The sequence below is a fragment of the Triturus cristatus genome, chromosome 2_1 (assembly GCF_964204655.1).
Source record: "Triturus cristatus chromosome 2_1, aTriCri1.1, whole genome shotgun sequence".
Taxonomy (NCBI): Eukaryota; Metazoa; Chordata; class Amphibia; order Caudata; family Salamandridae; genus Triturus; species Triturus cristatus.
Window position 1 is genome coordinate 29,520,134 of NC_140581.1, and position 27,754 is coordinate 29,547,887.

Below are 27,754 nucleotides of genomic sequence, written 5' to 3' on the forward strand. Positions count from 1 at the left end.
AAGCGCTTGTGCTGAGGCACATTTAATGTAGACAAAGGCGACACGTGCGTTTTTGACTCATGATTTCACATCAGGACCACATAGTACATTTCTAAGTCCTGGGGTCCCCCAGCCACACATCTAGAAGATCATTTCAACACGTCTTCACAGAGTGATGAAGGAAGCTGCAGGCCAGGCTCCCAAAATAAGGACAAAATATCTTTGAATCAATTTAAAATGAGGACCTTAAGAGGAACTCTTAGTAGTCACAGTTCACCTGTAAATGAGTCTTTCCGGCTGGCAGCCGATGATGCCCCCAGACTTGCGTCAAGATTCCCCCACATTTGAACCAGGAAGGGGCTACGTGTGACCTGATGATGGGCCCAGAGATATGTCGCAGGTTTGTCGGTGTGGACTGAGAATATATCCAAACATATACCAGGAAATTGTTACGATATAAACTTAAGGGTTTGCGTGGATAAGTGTCAGGAATTCACCTGGGTACCGGTCTGTGGCTGATGAAAAATAACCCAAGCATGTTTCCCAGATGAAAAGCAGGTGTTCGTCAAAGTATGAACCAGCTAGCTTCCCAAGTAAGAGTTTGGCAAATGCCAAGGTGTAAAAGTAATCTGTCGGTGTAACAAAAGAGGGTGGCTGACCCCTCAATGAGAATCCACACCACAGGGCATCACAGCAAGCCATCGACTCAAGAAGGCAAATGAGTAATCTGGCTTAAATTCAAAGCGACGCTCCTTGGTCTGTGGATTGCGTAAAGCCACCTTCTTGAGAAGAGATACAGAGGTAGGATCTGGAGGTGGTCCACCGTGGCTGTAGTAAAACCGTACTCAGGAAAAAAGACACAGCGGTAGGCTCTGGACGTGGTCTACTGTGGCTCTAGTAAAGCTATCTCCCGAGATGGGACACAGTGGTAGGCTCTGGACGTGGTCCACCGTGGCTGTAGTAAACCCGTCCTCATGAGAAGAGACACAGCGGTAAGCTCTGGATGTGGTCCACCGTGGCTCTAGTGAAGCTATCCTCATGAGATGGGACACAGCGGTACACTCTGGATGCGGTCCACAGTGGCTCTAGTAAAGCTATCCTCACGAGAAGAGACACAGTGGTTGGCTCTGGACGTTGTCCACCGTGGCTGCAGTAACGCCTTTGCTACCCTAGCACATGACAGACTGGCAGCTCCTCTCGTCTTAGTGGCCTACACACAGATGTTGTGGGGCAGAGGTGTGCCCTTAAGTATCCTCTACTCTGAGAGGGGTCTGTTGTATAAAGAGCCATTGATACCGGAATGTGCTATATTCGGACCTGTTCTGTGCTCTATAAACTATAGAGTTGTCTATACTGTGACCTGCCACCCAGGGGCGGCTACCCTGCTAAGGCGGAGGAGCATCGGCCCACTGCCTTTCAACACTATAAAAAAGGAAGAATAAACTGATAATAACGCAAGGTTTCATAATTTTACTTTTCCATGCTGAGGCAGTTTAGCGGGGCCGGGGGGTGGGGCTGGGTAGAGCACGGGGGAGGAGTGGTGGCACTCTCTAAGTGCCCATGACTGTTTGGCCGGCCTTCTTGGGCTGGCCAAACAGTCCTGCGCACTTTGCATGCTCTCCACCCTGACTGAATTACAGCCTGGGTGGAGAACACGCCCAGGCTCCCATTCCCTATCTGAGCGCCGAACCACAGCACTCAGATGAATCCCAATGCTGCATTGCAGCGTTGTGATTGGCTCAGGGGAGCCTGGGTGCTTCCTGCTCACCGGGAAGCCAGGAAGAGGATGGAGCGGATGGAGGAGAGGAGGCAGCCGGCTAGCCTGATGGCCGGCAGGTAAGTTTTCTTTTTTTAGTCTTTTAAATCCACACCGCTGCCCCATCTCCTGAACGATGCTCCCATCTCCTGCCGCTGCCCCCATCTCCTGACCTCTGCCCCCATCTCCAAACTGCTGCCCCATCTCCAGACCGCGGCCCTTTCTCATGTCCGCTGTCCCCCTCTCCTGACTGCTGCCCCCATCTCCAGACTGCTGCCCCATCTCCTGACCGCTGCCACCATCTCCAGACTGCTTCCCCATATTCTGACCACTGCCCCATCTCCTGACAGCTGCCCCCATTCCTGACCACTGCCTCCATCTCCTGACCACTGTCCCCCATCTCCTGACTGCTGCCCCCATCTAAGGACCACTGCCCCATCTCCTGACTGCTGCCCCTATCTCTTGACTGCTACCCCCATCTCCTGACTGCTACATCTCCAGACCGCTGCACCATCTCCTGACCGCTGCCCTCATCTCCAGACAGCTGCCCCATCTCCTTACTGCTGCCCCCATCTCCTCACAGCTTTCCCTATTTCCTGACCGTCACTCACGCCCTGGTCACCAGCAGGCTCGTCTACGGCAACACACTCTATGCCGGAATAAACAAAAACCTCACCCCCAAGCTACAGAACATCCAAAACGCCGCCGCAAGACTGGTCCTCAACCTGCCAAGACACTGCCACATCTCCCAGCACCTGCGCACACTCCACTGGCTCCCCATCAAAGCTAGAGTCACCTTCAAGATGCTCACCCACGCCCACAAGGCCCTCCATGACACCAGACCAGCATACCTGAACAGCTGACTCAAATTCCACGCACCCCAAAAGACCCTACGATCAGCACAGCTCTCCTACGCTGTGGTCCCGCGCACCAGAAAGACTAGATCAGGCAGCCGCTCCTTCTCCTTCCTCGCGGCCAGAGCCTGGAACGCCCTCCCTCTCCACCTCAGACAGACAACATTTCTCCCCATCTTCACAAGAAACCTCAAAACCTGGGTCTTCCACAGACCCCCTCCTTGATGGACTGGAACATGCAAAACCCCCCTCCCCCAGCACCATGAGACCCTCACAGGTGAGTAGTTGCGCTTAACAAACACCTAATTGCCTCCATCTCCTGACTGCTGCCCCCATCTTCAGACCGCTGCCCCATCTCCTGACCACTGCCCCATCTCCTGACCACTGCCCCATCTCCTGACCACTGCCCCATCTCCTGAACGCTGCCCCCATTTCCTGTCCGCTGCCCCATCTCCTGATCGCTGCCCCATCTCCTGACCGCTGCCCACATCTCCTGACTGCCACATCTCCTGACCGCTGCCCCCATCTCCAGACCGCTGCCCATCTATTGACCACTGCCCCATCTCCTGACCCCTGCCCCATTCTCCAGACCGCTGGCCCCATCTCCTGACCGCTGCCCCAACTCCTGACTGTTGCCCCCATCTTCAGACGGCCATCTCCTGACCACTGCCCCATCTCCTGACTGCTGCCCCCATCTTCAGACCGCTGCCCCACCTCCTGACCACTGCCCCATCTCCTGAACGCTGCCCCCATTTCCTGTCCGCTGCCCCATCTCCTGATCGCTGCCCCATCTCCTGACCGCTGCCCACATCTCCTGACTGCCACATCTCCTGACCGCTGCCCCCATCTCCAGACCGCTGCCCATCTATTGACCACTGCCCCATCTCCTGACTGCTGCCCCCATCTTCAGACCGCTGCCCCATCTCCTGACCACTGCCCCATCTCCTGACTGCTGCCCCCATCTTCAGACCGCTGCCCCATCTCCTGACCACTGCCCCATCTCCTGAACGCTGCCCCCATTTCCTGTCCGCTGCCCCATCTCCTGATCGCTGCCCCATCTCCTGACCGCTGCCCACATCTCCTGACTGCCACATCTCCTGACCGCTGCCCCCATCTCCAGACCGCTGCCCATCTATTGACCACTGCCCCATCTCCTGACCCCTGCCCCATTCTCCAGACCGCTGGCCCCATCTCCTGACCGCTGCCCCAACTCCTGACTGCTGCCCCGTCTCCTGACAGGTGCCCCCATTTCCTGATAGCTGCCTCCATCTGCTGACCGCTGTCCCCATCTCCTGCCTCTGCCCCAATCTTCTGACCATTGCCCGTATCTCCTGTCTGCTGCCCCATCTCCTGACCACTGCTGCCATCTGCTGACTGCTGCCCCCATCTTCAGACCGCTGCCCCATCTCCTGACCACTGCCCCATCTCCTGAACGCTGCCCCCATTTCCTGTCCGCTGCCCCATCTCCTGATCGCTGCCCCATCTCCTGACCGCTGCCCATCTATTGACCACTGCCACATCTCCTGACCCCTGCCCCATTCTCCAGACCGCTGGCCCCATCTCCTGACCGCTGCCCCAACTCCTGACTGCTGCCCCGTCTCCTGACAGGTGCCCCCATTTCCTGATCGCTGCCTCCATCTGCTGACCGCTGTCCCCATCTCCTGCCTCTGCCCCTATCTTCTGACCACTGCCCGTATCTCCTGTCTGCTGCCCCATCTCCTGACCACTGCTGCCATCTCCTGACCGCTGCTGCCATCACCTCACCGCTGCCCCATCTCCTGTCCACTGCCCCATTTCCTGACCGCTGCTGCCATCTCCTGACCGCTTCCCCATCTCCTGACCGCTTCCCCATCTCCTGACCACTGCCCCATCTCCTGAGTGCTGCCCCCATCTCCTGACCGTTGCCCCATATCATGACCGCTGCCCCATCTCTTGACCGCTGCCCCATCTCTTGACTGCTGCCCCATCTCTTGACTGCTGCCCGATCTCCTGACCGCTGCCCCATCTCCTGACCGCTGCCCCTATCTCCAGACCGCTGCCCCTATCTCCAGACCGCTGCCCCTATCTCCTGACCGCTGCCCCATCTCCTGACCGCTGCCTCATCTCCTGACAGCTGCACCTCATCTTCTGACTGCAGCCCCATCTCCTGACCGCTGACCCATCTCCTGAGTGCTGCCCCCATCTCCTGAACGCTGCCACCCATATCATGACCGCTGCCCCATCTCTTGACCGCTGCCCCTATCTCCTGACTGCTGGCCCATCTCCTGACCGCTGCCCTATCTCCTGCCTGCCCCCCTCTTCTGACCGCTGCCCCCATCTCCTAACCTCTGCCCCCATCTCCTCACTACCCCCATCTCCTGACCGCTGCCCCCATCTCTTGACCACTGCTGACTCACGTGCCTCTCATGGTCTCCACCTTTACCCTTTCTGACTCAGCGCTGGTCTGTTATGGGCTGTGAGTGTGTGCACACAAGGGTGTGCGTGAGATGGGGGGGGGGTTAAAATGAGAAGCGGACTGGTGCCAGGAGGGCCCTTCAGACACTCCTGTATAAAGGACTCTCCTGCTCAGACATGTCCGGGCTCCTCTGACTCCATACAGGTCATGACCTGAGGGATGGAATGTACCACTGGTCACAGAAGAGTGGGGGCTGTGCTGTGCCTGCGCTGTGTCTGATGGAGCTCTGTGCTGTGCCTGCTCTGTGTATGGCACACGTGCACTGTCCCTTCCTGTAAAAGACCTGCTCTGCGTGTGACGGAGCTCTGTGCTTTGCCTGTCTTGTGTGCCTTGGACCATTGCACTGCCTCTTCCTGTGACATACCTCTGCTGTGTGTAATGGAGTCCTGTGGTGTGCCTGTTCTATGTTGTTACATTCTTTCTACGTGTTTCTCTGTTAATACCATTTCCTTGTGTTGTCATCTTGTGGCGTTCCCTGTTGGAGCATGGAACACATGCCTGCGTGGTATGACCTGTGTTCCATGTTCCAGAGGGGGCAGTTGAAGGAGACTCTTCAGTGATTGATGCTCAGTGTCTCTACTCCATGTACCTGAATAAACTTTGATTAAACCATCTACCTGCCTCAGCAGTGGTACTTTACATATGTGTCAGGGAAGCTTGCACTGCTTCTGCCTGTGATAAACCCTTTTTAGGGCTCGCCTACAGACAGCTTTTAGCTACGTGTCAGTGGAAGCCTTTTGTGGACCACACTCAGAGCTTACAGGGGATTAGAGCCCGCCCCCTGCTTACCATTTGTTGCCTTCCTTGTCACTCTCCTTTGCCTGCTTCGTATTCCAAGGCATTCATTCCTCTTCTTGGGCCCAATTCACAAAAGTAGTCTGAGACAAAATCCTAACTTTACGACTTTTGGTATTCACGAAAGGCATATAGGAGCCGTAAAGTTAGGATTCCTAAATGCCTTTTGTGAACATCGAAAGTTGTAAAGTTAGGATTTTGTCTCAGATTACTTTTGTGAATCGGGCCCCTTGTGTTCGTCCCTCCCTTGGAGCATAGGCTCTCTATTATCGGTCTGATTGGATAACCTCTATCCTTCCACTCATCATACTCAAGGTACTTCTTTTTCTTGAGATACGAATGCACGTGTTTCCATCCTCGCCCCTTCATGTAGTGCTTCCTCCGAAACACTGCTATGGCCCATTCCATTTTGCCCCCTCTCCTCAAGTGCATCCATTGCTTGCCCCACCCCCGTTCCATTTCGCCCCCTCTCCCCAAGGATGTCTATTGCTTGCCCCACCCCTGTTCCATTTTGCCCCCTCTCCCCAAAGGTATCAATTGCTTGCCCCACCCCTGTTCCATTTCGCCCCCTCTCCCCAAGGATGTCTATTGCTTGCCCCACCCCTGTTCCATTTTGCCGTCTCTCCCCAAGGGTATCCATTGCTTGCCCCCCTGTTCCATTTTGCCCCCTCTCCCCAAGTGCATCCATTGCTTGCTGCACCCCGTTCCATTTAGCCCCCTCTCCCCAAGCGCATCTATTGCTTGCCCCCCCCCTATTCCATTTTGCCCCCTCTCCCCAAGGGTATCCATTGCTTGCCTCACACCCGTTCCATTTTGCCCCCTCTCCCCAAGGGTGTCTATTGCTTGCCCCACCCCTGTTCTATTTTGCCCCCTCTCCCCAAGGGTATCCATTGCTTGCCCCACCCCTGTTCCATTTTGCCCCCTCTCCCCAAGGGTATCCATTGCTTGCACCACCCCTGTTCCTTTTTGCCCCCTCTCCCCAAGGGTGTCTATTGCTTGCCCCACCCCTGTTCCATTTTGCCCCCTCTCCCCAAGGGTATCTATTGCTTGCCCCACCCCTGTTCCATTTTGCCCCCTCTCCCCAAGCGCATCTATTGCTTGCCCCACCCCTGTTCCATTTTGCCCCCTCTCCGCAAGGGTATCCATTGCTTGCCCCACACCCGTTCCATTTTGCCCCCTCTCCCCAAGGGTGTCTATTGCTTGCCCCAACCCTGTTCCATTTTGCTCCCTCTCCCCAAGGGTATCCATTGCTTGCCCCACCCCTGTTCCATTTTGCCCCCTCTCCCCAAGGGTATCTATTGCTTGCCGCACCCCTGTTCCATTTTGCCCCCTCTCCCCAAGGGTGTCTATTGCTTACCCCCCCCTTCCATTTTGCCCCCTCTCCCCAAGGGTATCCATTGCTTGCCCCCCGTTCCATTTTGCCCCTTCTCCCCAAGGGTGTCCATTGCTTGGCCCACCCCTATTCCATTTTGCCCCCTCTCCCCAAGGGTGTCTATTGCTTGTCCCAACCCTGTTCCATTTTGCTCCCTCTCCCCAAGGGTGTCTATTGCTTGCCCCAACCCTGTTCCATTTTGCCCCCTCTCCTCAAGGGTATCCATTGCTTGCCCCACCCCTGTTCCATTTTGCCCCCTCTCCCCAAAGGTATCTATTGCTTGCCCCACCCCTGTTCCATTTTGCCCCCTCTCCCCAAGGGTGTCTATTGCTTGTCCCACCCCTGTTCCATTTTGCCCCCTTTCCTCAAGGGTATCCATTGCTTGCCCCCGTTCCATTTTACCCCCTCTCCTCAAGGGTATCCATTGCTTGCCCCCGTTCCATTTTGCCCCCTCTCCCCATGGGTATCCAGTGCTTGCCCCACACCCGTTCCTTTTTGCCCCCTCTCCCCAAGGGTGTCTATTGCTTGTCCCCCCGTTCCATTTTGCCCCCTCTCCCCAAGGGTATCCATTGCTTGTCCCCCCGTTCCATTTTGCCCCCTCTCCCCAAGGGTATCCATTGCTTGTCCCCCCGTTCCATTTTGCCCCCTCTCCCCAAGGGCATCCATTGCTTGGCCCACCCCTGTTCCATTTTGCCCCCTCTCCCCAGGGGTGTCCATTGCTTGCCCCTCCCCTGTTCCATTTTGCCCCCTCTCCTCAAGGGTATCCATTGCTTGCCCCCTGTTCCATTTTGCCCCCTCTCCTCAAGGGTGTCTATTGCTTGGCCCACCCCTTTTCCATTTTGCCCCCTCTCCCCAAGGGTATCCATTGCTTGCCCCACCCCTGTTCCATTTTGCCCCCTCTATCCAAGGGTATCTATTGCTTGCCCCACCTCTGTTCCATTTTGCCCCCTCTCCCCAAGGGTGTCTATTGCTTGCTGCAACCCTGTTCCATTTTGCCCCCTCTCCCCAAGGGTATCCATTGCTTGCCACACCCCCGTTCCATTTTGCCCCCTCTCCCCAAGGGTATCTATTGCTTGCTGCAACCCCCGTTCCATTTTGCCCCCTCTCCCCAAGGGAGTCCATTGCTTGCCCCCCCGTTCCATTTTACCCCCTCTCCTCAAGGGTGTCCATTGCTTGCCCCCCCCCGTTCCATTGTGCCCCTTCTCCTCAGGGCTGTCCATTACTAGGCCCCCCTGTTCCATTGTGCCCCCTCTCCTCAAGGGTGTCCATTGCTTGCCCCCCCCCTTCCATTTTGCCCCCTCTCCACAAGGGTGTCCATTGCTTGGCCCACGCCTGTTCCATTTTGCCCCCTCTCCCCAAGGGTGTCTATTGCTTGCCCCCCCTTCCCTTTTGCCCCCTCTCCCCAAGGGTATCCATTGCTTGCCCCCGTTCCATTTTGCCCCTTCTCCCCAAGGGTGTCCATTGCTTGGCCCACCCCTGCTCCATTTTGCCCCCTCTCCCCAAGGGTATCCATTGCTTGCCCCACACCCGTTCCATTTTGCCCCCTCTCCCCAAGGCTGTCTATTGCTTGCCCCCCGTTCCATTTTGCCCCCTCTCCTCAAGGGTGTCCATTGCTTGGCCCACGCCTGTTCCATTTTGCCCCCTCTCCCCAAGGGTGTATATTGCTTGCCCCCCCCTTCCATTTTGCCCCCTCTCCCCAAGGGTGTCTATTGCTTCCCCCCCTTCCATTTTGCCCCCTCTCCCCAAGGGTATCCATTGCTTGCCCCCCCCGTTCCATTTTGCCCCCTCTCCCCAAGGGTGTCCATTGCTTGGCCCACCCCTGTTCCATTTTGCCCCCTCTCCCCAAGGGTATCCATTGCTTGCCCCACACCCGTTCCATTTTGCCCCCTCTCCCCAAGGGTGTCCATTGCTTGGCCCACGCCTCCCTAGCTTGTATCATTTTTAGGTCGAGCTTACCACCGGACAGCGCATGAGGCTGCGATGGCTCTAGTACAGCAAGAGCGCCCCCCTGATGTGGCCGCTTTTCACAGGACTCAATCACTCACCTCCTCTCCTGGGAGCTGGTTACAGGCCTCTTCCTAGGAGGGCTCGTCGCCAATGTCTTTGTAGAAGCACCATCAGTTTTTGTTACCCGCGTGAGTTCCTTACAGGCTCACCACAAAAATCGGCATATGTCCACTCCTGATCTAGACCCGTTGTTACCTTGTTTCTCAGGGGTACCCGGGTTTCCTGGGGTACCCTGGTTTGCTACAATCGTCACCTGTTAGGTCCCGGGCACGTTGTCCGAGTCCGGCGTGGCCCAATGGCATGGAGGCAACCCTTGTAAAATATTGCAGCCCTTATTGGAAATACAGGAACCAGATACTATTGTCAACTCACCGACATGACAAGGACCTCCTTTAACGGCTCGGGTATTGGCCAGGCCTGTTGTTTCCAACATACATCGCAAGAGCTTTGTTCAGCCTTTGATCGAGATTGGATGGCATTGTTTTCTATCTCACTTGTCTCTTCTGTTTCAGTAGTTTTTCTTCCAGTTCTTGTGTTTGCCCATCACAGAAGCGGTGCCGTCTCACAGTGTTCTGTTTGGTTGATCTGTATCGTTCCACCTCTGACGTTGCTTGCCTTCAAGGAATATTTTTTTTGTTTTCCGTTGAGCACTCCATGGGAGTGCATGTGTGTTTTTTGCTCCCTCCCCCGTGTGCTGCTTCTCTCTACACATTGCTCCTGCCCCTCACCCTGTGCTGCTTCCCCTTCTCTTTACACCTGGCTGGTTCAGCACTTCCACAGACCCCCCCCAGTCCACCCTTTTTTTAATACCCCCCCCCCTGCTATACCCCAGCTGGTCCTCGGCTACCCAGACCTCCTCACTTGTCACCCTATTCCACTTCATTTTTATTTTTACTTTTTATTATTTTGCACCTACTGCGCTGTGGATGGGCGTCCACCTTAAAATACTCCTACTTGTAGTAGTGCAGAGAGAGAATGTGACAGGCTGAACAGCAGCCTGTATGTGGTTCAGGTGGAGTGGACCTGACTTACGTCACTCTCCACAGGTTGGTTTTTTTGTCTCATCCATGGTGTGTTTACTGCTATCCGAGGTACACTGCTGATGTTATACTGTGTTTTGAATCTTAACTTTGGCACGCGTAGAGCACTGGGGGCATGGGCATCCGCAGCGTGGTCTGAGCAGGTATGTGTGCACAAAGCCTTCTTGTTTGTGGTCCTCTTTCCTAACATGGTACAAATGTCGTGCCCACAGGTGGAGACCATCGGAGATGCCTACATGGTGGTGTCCGGGCTGCCAGTGCGGAATGGAAAGCTCCATGCCCGCGAGATTGCCCGCATGTCGCTAGCACTGCTCGAAGCTGTAAAAACATTCAGAATCCGCCATCGGCCCAACACACAACTGTGGCTGAGGATAGGAATCCATACAGGTGAGTGTTGCGGGGAAATCTTTACCTGTGTAGGAGATATCCGTACAGAGGAGTGTGATAGGACACACCTTGCCTGTACAAAAGATATCCGTACAGATGAGTGGGTAGGATACGCCTTGCCCGTACAAAAGATATCCGTACAGATGAGTGTGGTAGGACACGTCTTGCCTGTACAAAAGATATCCGTACAGATGAGTGCAGTAGGACACGCCTCGCCCGTACAAAAGATATCCATACATATGAGTGTGGTAGGACACGCCTCGCCCGTACAAAAGATATCCATACAGATGAGTGTGGTAGGACACGCCTCGCCCGTACAAAAGATATCCATACAGATGAGTGCGGTAGGACACGCCTCGCCTGTACAAAAGATATCCGTACAGATGAGTGTGGTAGGACACGCCTTGCCTGTACAAAAGATATCCGTGCAGATGAGTGCGGTAGTACACGCCTCGCCCATACAAAAGATATCCATACAGATGAGTGCGGTAGGACAAGCCTTGCCTGTGTATGAGATATCTGTACTGATGAGTGATGTAGGACACGCCTTGCTTGTACAAAAGATATCCAAACAGATAAGTGTGGTAGAACACGCCTTGCCCGTAAGATATTTGTACAGATGAGTGTGGTAGGACACGCCTTGCTCGTAAGATATTTGTACAGATGAGTGTGGTAGGACACGCCTTGCCCGTAAGATATTTGTACAGATGAGTGTGGTAGGACACGCCTTGCCCGTACAAAAGATATCCGTACAGATGAGTGTAGTAGGACACACCTTGCCCGTACAAAAGATATCCGTACAGATGAGTGCAGTAGGACACGCCTCGCCCGTACAAAAGATATCCATACAGATGAGTGCAGTAGGACACGCCTTGCCTGTGTATGAGATATCTGTACTGATAAGTGATGTAGGACACGCCTTGCTTGTAGAAAAGATATCCAAACAGATACGTGTGGTAGAACACGCCTTGCCCGTAAGATATTTGTACAGATGAGTGTGGTAGGACACGCCTTGCCCGTAAGATATTTGTACAGATGAGTGTGGTAGGACACGCCTTGCCCGTAAGATATTTGTACAGATGAGTGTGGTAGGACACGCCTTGCCCGTGCAAAAGATATCCGTACTGATAAGTGTGGCAAGAACCTCCTTGCCCATCCATGAGATATCCATACAGAGCAGTGTGGCATCAAACTTTTGGTCCATACTTGAGATATTCTTACAGGTGAGTGTGGCAGGAAACTCTTCACATCAAAGACTGATTCTATAATCATCAGTAGGGGTGGTACCCAGGTGGCCAGTGGGGTGGACCATAACGGTCTGTAGATCCTAGTAAGGATGAAACCCTGGTGATCAATGAGGGTGGTGACCTTCAGGCTAACATACCACCATGTTGATGCAGGAGATGCTGTTCACTGGGATTTGAGGAGATCATAGACACTGAAGAAAGGCTTCAGTGTGGGAGGCTCATTCACATTGCATGATCACTTGCACACAGTAATCTCAGCAATACCAGAACGCCATGTCTAACCATGCGCCACAACACAGGTGGGATTGTCTCAACACTGCTTGTGCCAGAGCCACTGCTGTGATTCTGAAGAAAAATAGACTTAGGGCCAGATGTACAACCTGCCAAATAGCACCTCGCAAATTGTGTTGCATTTCCGACTCGCAATTTGCAGGGCTCTATTTGGCATGTACAACAGTTTAACACTGTTTGCGATTCCCAATGGGGTTGCATATTGAGAGGCTCATGAATATTAATGAGCCTCTCGCAATTTGCGAGCCCATTGGCAATGACAGGCCCTCCAAGGGATGGTGGCCTGCTGGGCTCAGCAGACCACCATGTCTGGGACTGCTTTTAAAAAAAGCAACTTATTAAAATTTTTTAAATGTAGCCTGTTTTCCTTAAAGTAGAATGGGATGCATATAAAAAAGAAATGAAACGTTTTCGTTTCACTTTTTAAGGGCAGGCAGTGGTCCCTAGGACCTCTGCCAGCCCTTAAAAAATATTCCATTCATTTACAAAGAGGAAGGGGTCCCCTGGGACCCCTTCCCATTTGCGGATGCATTACCACCTACTTGAAGTAGGTGGTAATTTGAGAGTGTTTTGTGACCGCAATTGCGGTCGCAAAACATTGGTACATAGCTTTGCGGTTGCTATGAGGAAGGGCACGCCCCTTCCTAATAGCGAGTCTCAAAACAGTATTTTGCGAGTCGCAGTATATTTGCAACTTGCAAAATACTGTTTGTACATGGTCCCACGCTTTTTAGCGTGCGTAAACAGGTCTAAGACCTGTTTGCGCACACTAAAAAGCATTGTACATCTGGCCCTTAGAAAATTCTATTCTAGACAACCTTTCCCCAACAACGTGTTTCTTGAATTTTTTCAGATGCCGTTTCCAGAATGTTGAATCTAACCTGGTAAATGGCCTACATGTCAGAAAAATTCTTGCACAAAATGTTTTGGGCTGTGTGTGTGTGTGTGTGCATGTGTGGCTGTGTGTGTGTGCATGTGTGGCTGTGTGTGTGTGTCTGTGTGTGCATGTGTATTTGTGTGTGTGTGTGAGTGTGTATGTGTCTCTGTGTGTGTTGGTGGTTCAGGGGGAGGACCCATCATACACTTTTGCCTCCTCTTACTCTCTTTATTCCCCCTCGCCACTGCTCCTCCAAGTGCTCCACCCCGCCTATGCCCACTGCTGTTCCTACCGACACATCTGAGCAACCTTCCCATGCCCTAATCCCCCTACCTACACCCTAGGTCTCCAGTATCCGATCCTAGTTGTAATACCCTTTATAGTTGCCTTTGCAATACTACAGCTTCAGTGTTGTATACCCACCTGTACCCCTTCCAACGCTTAGGTATACCTGTACACCGACCTATAGTCTAACACTTCTACCACCACCTATGCCATATTGCTATCTCTACATGCGTCTTTACTAATACCATATACACTTCTCTACTCGTCCAGTAGTGAAGGACCCAGTGGTTGGGGAGTGGAATGCAATTTAAAACTGGAAAGCCCAGTAGGAAACTCCCCGAATGCAGGCAGCTGGCAAAAAAGGTAAATCAGTTGCCATCACCTTGTGAGCTATCAGAAGTCACTTTCGGTAAAGGAATGTGCCCATAGTGTGCCTCTCCAGACCACAGAGCCCACCTGCTCTGCTGCATTCGGTGTCACAGTCGACCCTCAGTGTACACTCATAAGTATTGTGTGCACTGAAGCCACACATCTACATACTCACTACATGGGGAACTTGGGTAGGGGTGCATACTCTCCCGACCATTGCAAGGGAACTTTCCAACGTGTATAAGAGTTGAGTAATCGAAGCACAGGTGCACGCAAGTTTCATAGTTTAGGTGCTACTTTGCAGACAGATCACTATATACTTACTGCAATGCTAGTTTTTGGGTACAATGCCTCTATGGGGAGCACCACCTGGTTGCCCTCCGAACTTGTAACCCACACCGACACACCATGCCCGCAACCTTGTCATCATCCTGGACAGCAAACTCACCAGATCAACTCACCAGATCAATGCAGTCTCCTGATCTTCAAATAGCTCCCTGCCGAAACCAGGAAAACTGTCCCTCAAGCCCTTGTCAACAGACGGCTGAACTACGGCAACGCACTCTACACAAGGATCCCCACCCAACTCCTGAAGAGACTCCAGACGATACAGAACTCAGCAGCCAGACTCATCATCAAGTTCTGCAGATGGACCCACATCACACCCCACCTCGGGTCCTTCACTGGCCCCCCATCCATAAAAGATGTCATATCAAGATGCTGACACACACCTGCAATGCCCTCCATGACCAAGGACCAGCACACATCAACCACCGCCGGAACTATCACAAACCCTCCAGACACCTGCACTCTGTCTCCCTCACACACATTCCTTGCATCCACCAAGGCGACAGTGGAGGACGATCATTCTCTTACCTCACTGCCAAGTCCTTGAGTGACCTTCCCCGCCACCACCGAAAAGCATCCTCGCTCCCGGAATTCAGAAAGGAACTCGAGACCTGGCTCTTCGACTGAGCCCATCATAAATCTACCTGCTGGATACCCTCACGGGTGATTAGTCGCGCTGTACATATCCAAGGGATAGATTGATTGATTCATTACATACACATCCTGCCCTACGCTGAAGACTCACAACTTATACTCTCCCTCTCAGACAAGACCCCCAACACAAGAAACAAGTTCACCGCCTGCATGACCAAAGTCGCTAACTGGATGGAAGCCAACTGTCTCAAGCAGCACAACGACAAGATAGAACTAGCGATCTTCAGCAAGAACACTTAAGTGCGGGACTCCAACTGGTCTCCGGCCAAATGTAGACTTTCACCCAGCACCCGAGCCAGGAACCTCGGAATAATCATCAACAGCAAACCGGACAGCACTACACAAGTCAACGATGTAACTGCATCCTGTTTCCACACCCCGAAACGCTGATGAAGATCTTCAATTGGCTCCCAAGCAACGCTAGTAAAACAGTCACTCACACCCTAGTCACCAGCAAGTTGGACTGTGGGAACGCCCTCCACGCTGTGTAGGAAAGTGCCCCTTCATGCATGGTTACCCCGCACGTTTTGCCTGACATCTGATGCATTTTGAATGAGTGTGCACTGGGTCCCTGCTAATCAGGTTCCCAGTGCCTCTGTTCTTTCCCACAACTGTAACTTTGTGTTCGAGACATATGAGCTGCAGATAACACACTAGCATAGATCGCCATCTGGTGTTGGGATCGGATGCTTGCACTTTGTTGTTGTCTTGGAAGAAGTCTTTGTAGTCACGAGATAGGTGACTCCTCCCTTGGACGATAGTGCGCATGGGCATCAACTCCATCGTTAGATTGTTTTTTTCCGCCATTGGGTTCGGATGCAACTTTTCCGCTCCGGTTGGAAATCTCAATTCCAAGCATCTCGAAGCGCAAAATTTACAGAAAAACCAGCGAATCACCTTTATCTTTGACATCGATTTCATCAGCTCAATTCCGGACATCGACGCGGGCAGCTGGGCCGATCCACGCCATAAGGTCTACGGCTCATGGAAAGGACGCCTTTCAAAAAATGCCCCCAGTGTGGAGCAAAATTTCCGCACAGTGACCACCACAAGGTCTGCAACCTGTGCCTATCACCTGACCATGACAAGTCCAGCTGTCCAGCCTGTGCATCCTTTCAATCCAAAAAGACCATCCGAGATCGAAGGGCTAGAAGACACATCATGGCACAGAGACCAGCTCCGGAACCAGAGGACATCTTTGATGAAGGCCCCGATGTCCCAGAAGAAGATTCTGAGGATCTCAAAATCATCTCCGAGGCAGGAGACTCAGACGACCTCATCACTCCTGAGCAACGTGTGAGTAATACAGCCCCTGCCCCAACTCCTCCAAACCCAAAGGCAGTGGTCAAGACTACGCCTGTTGGCCCCAGTCGAGACCGAAAACATCCTTCAGAAACCCCGCCTCCAGGCTCGGCTCCGAAGTAAAAAGACAAGCCTTCCGGTAGCTCGGGACCAAGCAAACCACATGTCATTTTCCTGCCGGCACCTTCGGCACCGAAGCCAAAAGAACACTCGGTGCCGAAATCGGCTCCGACGCCTTCCACCTCCAAATCGGCCCCGAAAAAGCCAAGGCATATAACATCCTCGGCACCTAAATAAACGGCTAAGGACTCTGATACACCTCCTAAAGCCAAAACCTATAAGGATCAACCACAAACTCGCTCGGAAGCGAAAAAATCGGCACCGAAAACTGTTACCGAGAAACGAGAACTTTTTCACCCAGATCCCATCGATCCAAGGTCGAAAAAGATTGATATCAATCCAAAAACTGGACATGTCACGGCTGTGCCATGTAAAAAACGAAAACTGGACACACCATCTGCTCCAGTTCCTGTACACAAGAAGGACTCTTCAACATCGCCTATGCCCCCTTCTTCTCCTATACTGCCTTCTAACCCACCTCCTCTGCCTACACCACCCTTACCTGTAACTTCTCCACCACATACACCACCTCCGAATGATGATGATGACCTAGGGGGTGGGGGTGATCCTAATGATCTGTTCACAGATCCAGATACCTCACCACTTGATGATTGGGCATTCCCTATCCCAACAGACCTACCTGACCCACAGCCATATCCCTCAAAACCATCTCCCCCAGATGATCACCTGGGGTTTGACCAATTATTAAATAGAGCTGCACTTTATCATGGTGTTACAATGCACTCCAACGCACCAGAGGAAGATTTCCTCTTAGATACTTTTGAACAATCTCAAAAGTCAGTGCAAATATTACCTATGATCAAAGGAGTCATTAAGCATGCCCCCGAAGTATTGAAAGACCCCGTCCATGCCAGGGTTCTTAACCCTAGAATAGAAAATAAATATAGGCCTGCCCCTGAAGATCCTACTGACATCAAAGGACAGGTGCCTTTGGATTCTCTGGTCGTTTCCAATACTAGGAAACACGCCAACTCCCAGACCTCCGGAGATGCACCACCCCCGGATAAAGAATCCAAACTGCTAGAAGCTTCTAGCAAAAGAGTAGCAGCACAAGCAGCTAATCACTGGCGTATTGCCAACACCCAAGCACTACTGGCACGATATGACAGGGCACACTACGACCAGTTAGAAAATCTCTTACATCTACCTGACCAGTATAAAACCCAGGCAAATGACCTTATCCATGAGGACAAGCTAATTTCAAATGCGTCAATTATATGTGCACTTGACGCAGCAGACATTGCCTCTAGATCAATTAACACCAGTGTGCTCCTTAGACGACATGCCTGGCTACGCATTTCAGGCTTTAAGCCAGAGGTACAAACTACCATACCCAGTCAGCCATTCAACCAAGAACAGCTCTTTGGGCCAGCAGTAGACACTGCCCTTGAAAAAAATGAAAAAGGACACAGACGGCTAAGTCCATGGGAGCATTACAGTCTCCACAAACACGTGGCTCCTTTCGGCGCTCCTTCTACAGAGGAGCCTCCAAAAACATGGGCGCAGACACCTCATCTTCATTTAAAGCCACTACACAAACATCCCCCAGTAGAGGATATTTTAGAGGCGGATACAAAGGGAACAACAACAAGGGACGAGGGCGAGGTAATAACAACACTCGCACCTCCCCTGCCACAAAACAGTGACTTTTCTCCGCTCCCCCCAGACCATTCCACTCCGGTCGGGGGAAGACTAAGACAGTTCCTACCTGTCTGGAACTCCATCACAACAGACAAGTGGGTAAGACAAATTATCCAGTATGGTTACTGCCTGGAACTTACAGCTACCCCCCCCCCCCCCCCCACACATACCACCCATCCGATGTCCACAGACCATCTTACACTCCTCAAACAAGAGGTTCTCTCACTACTTCAAAAGCACGCAATACAGCCAGTTCCCTTAGAGCATCAAGGAACAGGGGTATACTCACTGTACTTCCTAATCCCCAAAAAGGATGGGACTCTGAGACCAATACTCGACCTCAGACCCCTAAATCTGTATATATACTCAGATCATTTCCATATGATCACTCTTCAACAAGTGCTCCCACTGCTGCAACAAGGCAATTTCCTTGCCACACTAGATCTCAAGGACGCCTACTTCCACATTCCCATACATACAGCTCACAAGAAGTACCTAAGGTTTGTGGTGGACGGACAACACTACCAGTTCACAGTCCTTCCATTCGGGGTAACAACCGCGCCCAGAGTATTCACAAAATGTCTTGCATTAGTAGCAACACATCTCAGAAGACAACAAATTCATGTCTTCCCATATCTAGATGACTGGCTAATAAAAGCCAAGTCATTAGACCAATGTGTTCTACACACTCACCAAACCATCCAACTATTACACAACTTGGGGTTCACTATCAACTATCCCAAGTCTCATCTCCACCCCTCTCATAAACACCAATATCTAGGAGCTACCATAAACACCTCCACAGCCCTAGCATGTACCAGTCCAGCCAGGATAACCAATATACAAGCTCTTATCACGAAATTTCAAAACCAACACACTCTTCCAGCAAGAGTGTTCATGCAACTCATAGGCATGATGGCATCATGCATCTTCATTGTGCCTTATGCAAGACTTCAAATGCGTTCCTTACAGGAATGTCTAGCCGTCAGTGGAACCAGGCTCACGGACAACTCACAGATCTGGTGTTGGTGGACAGCCGCACACATCGCTCTCTGCAGTGGTGGAACATAACAAACTTGTCCAAAAGGCGGCCGTTCCTAGAGCCTCTTCCACAGATAGTGCTGACAACAATCAATCAATCAATCATGTAATTTGTAAAGCGCACTACATACCCGTGAGGGTTTCAAGGCGCTGCTGCTATTGGTCGAAGAGCCAGGTCTTGAGTTGTCTCCTGAAGGTCAGCAGGTCTTCGGTTTGTCGCAGGTAGAGGGGGAGGGTGTTCCAGGTCTTGGCGGCGCGATGGGAGAAGGATCTGCCTCTGGAAGTAGTTCTCCGGATGTGTGGGACCGTGGCCAGGGCGTGGTCAGCGGAGCGGAGTTTCCTGTTGGGTACATAGAAGGAGAGTCGACTGTTGAGATAGGCTGGGCCGGTTTTGTGGAGTGCCTTGTGTGCGTGGATTAGGAGCTTGAAGGAGATTCTTTTGTCGACGGGGAGCGAGTGCAGGTTCCTCAGGTGGGGGGTAATGTGGTTGCGGCGTGGGACGTCGAGGATCAGGCGTGCAGAGGCGTTCTGGATTCTCTGTAGTCTGTTGATGAGCTTGGACGAGGCTCCGGCGTAGAGAGCGTTTCCGTAGTCGAGTCTGCTGCTAACTAGGGCCTGGGTGACTGTTTTCCTCGTGTTTGTCGGGATCCATCTGTAGATCTTGCGGAGCATGCGGAGGGTGTTGAAACAGGTGGAGGAGACTGCGTTGACTTGTTTGGTCATGGAGAGTTTCGAGTCGAGGATGACTCCCAGGTTGCGTGCGTGGTCGGTGGGGGCCGGGGGGGACCCCAGTGACGTGGGCCACCAAGAGTCATCCCAAGCGGAGGGGTTGGGTCCGAGGAGGAGGATTTCCGTCTTGTCTGTGTTCAGTTTGAGGCGGCTGTCCTCCATCCAGTCTGCGACGGCCTTCATTCCCTGGTGGAGGTTAGATTTGGCGGTGAGGGGGTCCTTGGTGAGGGAGAGGATCAGCTGGGTGTCATCGGCGTAGGAGATTATGTTGAGGTCGTGCTGTCGGGTAATGCGTGTTAGTGGTGCCATGTAGACGTTGAACAGCGTCGGGCTGAGGGAAGATCCTTGAGGGACGCCACAGATAATCTTGGAGGCATCGGACCAGAACGGGGGGAGGCGGACTCTCTGAGTTCTGCCAGAGAGGAAGAAGGTGGTCCAGCCCAGGGCCTTGTCTTGGATCCCTGCGCCGTGGAGGCGCATGCGTAGTGTGCGGTGACAGACGGTGTCGAAGGCGGCGGAGAGCTCCAGGAGGATGAGGGCCGCCGTCTCACCGTTGTCTAGCAGGATCCTGATGTCGTCTGTGGTGGCGATGAGGGCGGTCTCGGTGCTGTGGTTGCTGCGGAATCCTGATTGGGAGGGGTCCAGGATGTTGTTGTCTTCAAGGTGACCGGTGAGCTGGGTGTTTACTATGGTAACGGAAGCAGGGAGATGGGTCGGAAGTTCTTGAGGTCGCTCAGATCTGCCTTGGGTTTCTTCAGTAGGGCGTTGATCTCTGTGTGCTTCCAGTTCTCAGTGAAGGTGGCGGTCTCGAAGGAGAGGTTGATGATTTTGTGCAGGTGGGGTGCGATGGAATTGCTGGCTTTGTTGAAGATGTGGTGCGGGAGAGGGTCGGACGGGGATCCGGAGTGGATGGTTCCCATGGTCTTGAGTGTGTCATCTATGCTCACGTTGGCCCAGGTTGTGAGGGTTTCGTGGGCGGTGGGGTGCGGTGGGTTCGGTGCGGTGCAGTCGGTAGGGGCCGTCCGGGGTCTGAAGCTGTCGTGGATGTCGGTGATTTTCCGGTGAAAGAAGTTGGCGAGGGAGTCGCACAGGACTTGCGATGGTGGGATGTCGTTGGCGTTGGAGCTGGGGTTGGAGAGTTCCTTCACGATGGTGAAGAGCTCCTTGCTGTTGTGTGCATTGTTGTCAATGCGGTCTGTGAAAGAGGTCCTTTTGGCGGTCCTGATGAGGTGGTGGTGGTTGCGGATGGCGTCTTTGTGGGCAGTGTGGCTGTCTGGCGTCTTGTCGCTGTGCCATATGTTTTCCAGTTTCCGCCAGGTACGTTTTGAGTCGAGGAGTTCCGGGGTGAACCAGCTGACTCTTCTGCTGGTGTCTCTGCTGATGGGGTTTTTCAGCGGGGCGACGGTGTTGGCGCAGTCGTTCATCCAGCGTTCGAGGGTGAGTGCACCTTCATCGGGGTTGGTGGGGTTCGTCGGAGGATTGAGTGCGAGGCTTGTCTGCAGTTGTTCTTGGGAGACTTTGCCCCAGCAGCGGCAGGGGGTCTGTAGTGTGCGGTGGTGTGTGAGGGGTTTCCGGAAGGAGAAGGGGATGCAGTGGTGGTTTGTCCAGGTGAGTTCTGAGGCGTGGCTGAAGGTGACGTGGGGGCTTGAGGAGAAGATGGAATCTAGCGTGTGGCCGGCGATGTGGGTCGGCGTCATGACAAGCTGTTTCAGTCCGAGGTTGGTGAGATTGTCGATCAGGGTGGAGGAGTTGCTGTCGTTGTTGTTCTCCAGGTGATAGTTCAGGTCTCCGAGGAGGATGTAGTAGGTGGAGGTCAGTGCGTGCGAGCTGATGAGGTCAGCGATGGAGTCGCAGAATTGTGCTCGGGGTCCTGGCGGTCTGTAGACGAGGGTGCCTCTTAGGGTGGTCTTGGGGTCCGTGTGGATCTGGAAGTGCATGTGTTCGGCGGTGCTGAGGGTGTCATTGGTGTTTGTTGAGACCTTGATGGTGTTTTTGTGGACGATGGCGATTCCTCCTCATGTTGGTGCGGTCTCTGTGGGTGATCTTGTACCCTTCTGGGATGGCTATGGCGATGTCTGGCGAGGAGGTTTCATTCATCCAGGTCTCGGTCAGGAAGGCGATGTCCGGTGATGTGGTGTCGAGTAGGTCCCAGAGTTCGACGGCGTGTTTGTGTGTGGAGCGGGTGTTGATCAGGATGCATCTAAGTTGGTTGGGTTCCGTCGCGGCTGGTGTCTTGGCGCTTTCGAGGCTGGAGAAGCTGCAGTTCCAGCAGGTGAAGGGGCCGTGGGTACGCCTCAAGGCGGCCTTGCAGCAGGTGTGGGTCGTTCCTGGGTTGAGAGCGACGAGGGTGTTGGCGTCGTAGTAGAGGCGGCGGTCCTTGTGGATGCTGCGGGGGCCAGGGGTTCTGGCCCTGGGCACGGTGCAGGCGCGGACAGGCGCAGATGGGCTTGCCTTAGGCGCGGCTGCGCAGCGGCCGCCATATATGGGAAGGTGGGGAGGGAGGAGCAGCTGGGAGGTGGAAGGCGAGGGATGGGGGAGCGAATGGGTGCGGAGGGGGTGGGGCCGCAGGGGAGGCAGCGGCAGGGACGAGACTGGCGAGGAGACCGGCACGGGGCATGGACTCGAGGAGGGGGCACAGAAGTTGCAAAGGCAGCAAAAACAGAGGGGCACACAATAACAGAGCACAAAATCAGGGGCACGCAATAACAGAGCACAAAATCAGGGGCTCGCAATAGCAGAGCACAAAATCGGGGGCAGCAATAGCAGAGCACAAAATCAGGGGGCACAGTCAGTGGTACAGAGAAAGAAGGGGGCACAGAAACAAGCGGCGAGCAGGGGGGCAGGGGGACACAGAGGAAGGAGTGGGCAGACAGGCAACGCGGCAACAGGCGCAGCGGAACGAACCTTAGGCCACCACTGGCCACCAGGGATGAGGCGCAGGTGGGAGCCTGCGGGTGGTGGAGGGCCTCGAATCACTGGCGGCAGCAGAGACTGCGGGGGTGACGGCGGAGCTGCAGCGGGGGGGGAGCGACCTACCAGGAAGGTCAAAAGACGCATCACTCACAGGATGGGGAGCCCATCTCCTCGGACACACTACTCAGGGCAAATGGACCACTCAACAGAAAGTGCTCCACATCAATTACCTAGAACTGCTAGCAGTATTCCTAGCACTAAAATCCTTCCAACTACATGTACAGAACAAGGCTGTCCTCATCCGGACGGACAACATGACAGCCATGTATTACATACAAAAACAAGGAGGCACACATTCTCTGCAGCTGTCCCACCTCGCACAGAACATTTGGAGATGGGCCATTCCTCAGAACATATACCTACTTGCAGAACCCTTCCAGGGGTTCACAATCAGATAGCCGATCTCTTAAGTGAACAGACACAACACATCCACGAATGGGAACTACATCCCCAAGTTCTACTACCGTTTTTCCAAAAATGGGGCCAACCAGACATAGATCTGTTCGCCACACATGAAAACGCAGAATGCCCAACCTTCGCCGCCAGGTTTCCCCACCCGCAGTCAAAGGGCAATGCGATATGGATGAACTGGTCAGGCAGATTTTCCGCCTCTCTCACTCATTCCACTAGTAGTACGCAAGCTCAGGCAGCAGTGTCTCAAACTGATCCTAGTAGCTCCCACATGGGCACGCCAGCCGTGTTTCACAACACTACTGGAACTCTCTCTAGTTCCACACCAAAAACTGCATCTCTCCCTGTCCTTAATAACCCAGAACCATGGAGAGATCAGACATCCAGATCGAGGTCAACTGAATCTGGCGATCTGGCTCCTGAAGTCCTAGAGTTCGGTTACCTTAACCTTCCACCAGACTGCATGAACATTATAAAAGAAGCCAGAAGACCTACCACTAGAGCTTGCTATGCTGCAAAATGGAAAAGATTTTCCATTTACTGCACTTACAATAATATACACCCACTGGATGCCTCCATCCAAAACATCATTTGCTACTTACTAAACTTGCAAAGATGTAATTTAACATACTCATCCATACGTCTCCACCTAGCAGCATTAGCAGCTTGCTTACAAAATCGACAGATCTTGTCACTCTTTAGAGTCCCTGCGATCAAAGCCATCATGGAAGGACTTAAAAGAATTATTCCTCCCAGATTACCACCCTCTCCAGTGTGGAATCTGAACATTGTTCTTACTAGGCTCATGGGACCCCCATTTGAACCTCTACATAAATGCGAACTACAGTTCCTCACATGGAAAGTAGCTTTCCTTATCGCAATCACATCCCTCAGAAGGGCAAGTGAAATCCAGGCTTTAACCATACAAGAACCATTCTTACAATTACACCGTAACAAAGTGGTTCTTAGGACAAATCCGAAATTCCTTCCAAAAGTCATATCTCCTTTTCATCTTAACCAATCAGTAGAGTTACCAGTGTTCTTTCCAAACCCAGACTCTGTAGCGGAAAGAGCCCTCCACACCTTAGATGTTAAACGAGCCCTTCCTTACTACATTGACAGAACTAAATCTTTCCGCAAAACAAAACAATTGTTTGTAGCTTTCTCTCCACCACATAAGGGCAACCCCATCTCCAAATCTGGAATTGCTAGGTGGATAGTGAAATGTATCCAAATATGCTACCAGAAAGCTAAACGCACACTAACCGTTCCCCCTGGAGCGCATTCCACACGCAAACTAGGGGCTTCCATGGCATTCTTAGGGAACATTCCCTTAGAAGATAATTGTAAGGCAGCCACCTGGTCTACAACACACACCTTCACTAAACACTATTGTGTTGACGTACAAGCAAAGCAACAAGCTTCTGTGGGCCAAGCTGTCCTTAAAACTTTATTTCAAACTGCTGCAACCGATACAGGTGACCACCGCTAGGGGAGATACTGCTATATAGTCTATGCTAGTGTGTGATCTGCAGCTCATATGCCTCGAACGGAATATGCTACTTACCAGTATGCATCTGTTCTTGGCATGTAGAGCTGCAGATCCACTCACGCCCACCCAGCTCCCTGGGTTCTGTATCTGTTCCAGCTTTATCTTACTTAGATATCACACATGGACATCTCTTTCTCTTCTACTAACTCCATCATTTCCCATCATGGCGAAAAACAATCTAACGATGGAGTTGCTGCCCATGCTTACTATCGACCAAGGGAGGAGTCACCTATCTCGTGACTACAAAGACTTCTTCCAAGACAACAACAATGTGCAAGCATCCGAGCCCAACACCAGATGGCGATCTATGCTCAGTGTGTGGATCTGCAGCTCTACATGCCAAGACCAGATGCATACTGGTAAGTAGCATATTCCTTCCACAATTGACACACCTCTGGCCCACATATACATCCCTCATAACAGGTGCCAGTGGTACCAGGGGCCTTGTGACCAGAGAGGGTCTCTAGGGGCTGCACCATGTATTATGCCACCCTCAGAGGCCCCTCACCAAACACATACACCCTGCCATTGCAGAGTGTGCGTTTAAGGGCTGACAAAACCTAAGAGTCGACATGGCACTTATCTCTGGGTGCACTACACCACAGGTGAGTGCATATCTGCATGAGCAGTTATGCCCCTACAGTGTCTAAGTCCATTTTTAGAAATTGTAAGTGCAGTGAAGCCATACCGGTAGCAAACTAAAAATAAATACTGATGTCAGTGCTGGATTTATTACAAAATGCGTTCAGAGGGCATCTTAGAGATGCCCCTTGAAAAACTATCAACTCCCTCATGTCAAGCTAACTGGTCTGCACCAACCTGCCACACACAGACATGTTTCTGACCCCTGTGGTGGGAGCGCTTGTGCTCTTGTGGATCTGGGACAAAGGCTGCTTGGGGGGGAGGTGCTTCACATCGACCCCCAAGCACGAACAGCAATCAGGGCTGTGAGCCTCAAAGGCTTCCTGATCTTTGAAATGCTGACCAGGGCCTCTCCAGATGGTGGAGATGTCTGCCACCGACCAATCCCCACTTTTGGCGGAAAGGTCGGTGGGAAATGTATTAGTCAGTAGAGGTGTATCCCCTCTCTGCCAGGACCACCCCTAGGGAGCCCTGGAACGAGGTGACCCCTCCTTAGGAAATCCCCCATCCTGAATAGAAGGATTCTACCCAATCAGGCTAGGGGATGCCCCCTCCCCAAAGGGAGGGGACATACAAGGGGTGTAGTCACCCTAAAAGGCAAGTAGCCCATTGGCTACCAACTGCCAGTACCTGTAAAGCCCCTAAATTTAGTATTAAGGGTCAACCCTAAACCTTGATCTTCAGATTCCAGCAACCTATGAAGAAGTATGACGAAGATGCAATGCAGCAAAGCTTGAAGATGATGACTGACTTGGCCCCAGCCCACCGCCTTGTCTCCAGCAGAAACAGCCGGCAAAGCAGATGACGCCTGTCCTGTAGCCTGCGACTTCCAAGAACTCCAGGAAGACTGCCACTCTTCAACAAATACCGGATCTCCTGAGGACAGTGGCCATGTCCAGAAAACTCTAACTCCAAGGACTCTGGACCCACAACCCCTGCGCCCTCTGCATCTGCCCCCTATGGCCCGAGTCTGAATTGCTCAGCTGTCCAGTGACGTTTCCCCCAAAATCCGGACCTCGACTCCAGTGCCTTGAAATGCTTACCGGTGAGTAGTCACGCTTTACAAACCACTGTATTGATTGATTGTTTGTGGCTGACCTCTCCTGGACCCCACAAAGTCGCCTGCAGCCTCTACACGAAGGGTTCCCCTGACCGCGACCGGCTCCAGTAAAGAAAATCGGACTCCAAACGGCACCACTGCATCCTCAGTCCCCTGACCTGGGGGAGCCCAGCCGACTGTGCCTAGCCCTCCTTCGACATCTCAACTTATCTGCCTTGCCGGTGGTCACCTTGTCCAGCCTCCTGGTCCGAGCCTGCAGCCTCTTTGTGCGACCAAGATCCTCCATTCGTTTGCATTGGGCGTCCGATGCTAATTTGCACCCTGCCGCCCCTATGTTGCTGGTAGTGTAGCTTTGGTGCAGCCTTGTGGGCCCCCCATGCTTACGTTAACCTCTGGGGCATGAGCCCTAAAACCGCTGGTACCTACCTGCAAACTGCACCTCTTGAGGGTGCCCCCCGTTTCCATTGACTACCATTGGGCCCAGTGACCTCTGCACCCGGCCGCCCCAGTGCCGCTGGTGGTGCAATACCTACCTTAAACTGACCCTTGCCCAGTCCAGTGTTGGTCTAAACCACCGAAGGCTAGAAGAGTAAGTTGTGTACTTACCTGTTAATGCATATCACTGTTTTCCTCCCATAGGATTGCATTGCATTTCTCCTATCGCATTTAAGTGTCTATCTTTTACAACTGCTAAGTTTGATACTGTTTTTTATTGAAAACACAAAAGTATTTCTCATACTACAAAGTATTCCTATTGCCTTTGAAAGACTATTCTTACTGCATTTTTTTAAGTATTGCTATTCTTGAAACTGTTACTTACATGCAACTGAGTTCCTCTTGCTTTTAAAATAAAATAACAAAGTAAAAAGAAAAATTATGAATACAATCGGTCCTGGATTCAGTCTTTCTGTGTAATAATTTTTTGTCTGAGGATGTACAACAAATGCTGAACACAGCCCGCTGATAAGCCTAACTGCTCATCCACACTAGCACTACCACAAAAGAGAGTAAGGTTCTATCTACTTAACTTCTGTAAGCCTCATGGAATCCACTGGACTCTGTGCTCACTATACCGTACTTTGGTATCGTATATGGAGAGTCAGCTACCTACACACCTGGATCACCAAATAACTCACTAGAAGACTACAAACCATCCAGAACTCGGCTACAAGACTCTTCCTCGACTTCCCACACAAGACTCATGTCACACCACACCCCAAATAGCCACAAAACAACTAAAATGGGAACAAAACTGGAATATTCAGAGAATATTTGTTTCTAGTTAGTACAAGGAGAAAGGACTGTGCCCTCTGTGCACTCTTAAGAGTACAGAGTCAGTCATTTCCGGCCCGATTCACTCAGGCAATTATGAGCATGTGAATTGTACTCCCGTACTACTGAGTCATTTAAGTATTTGTAATTTGTGAAGCAGTACTCCTGGAGTACTAAGTATTTATGAGTTTGTGAAGTAGTACTCCTGTACAACTGAGGCATTTAAGAGTTTGTGAAGAAGTACTCCTAGAGTACTAAGATATTTATGGGTATG

At 52.3% G+C, this 27,754-nt stretch overlaps 1 protein-coding gene across 1 annotated transcript in view; it reads left to right on the plus strand.

The window, feature by feature from the left end:
• NPR2 (natriuretic peptide receptor 2) overlaps nucleotides 1-27,754 on the plus strand; it is a 571,736-nt gene that overhangs the window by 509,993 nt on the left and 33,989 nt on the right. Inside the window, exon 19 of the mRNA XM_085627733.1 lies at nucleotides 10,471-10,645. Coding sequence (XP_085483859.1) covers nucleotides 10,471-10,645 — 175 coding nt within the window. The remainder of the gene's footprint in view (nucleotides 1-10,470; nucleotides 10,646-27,754) is intronic.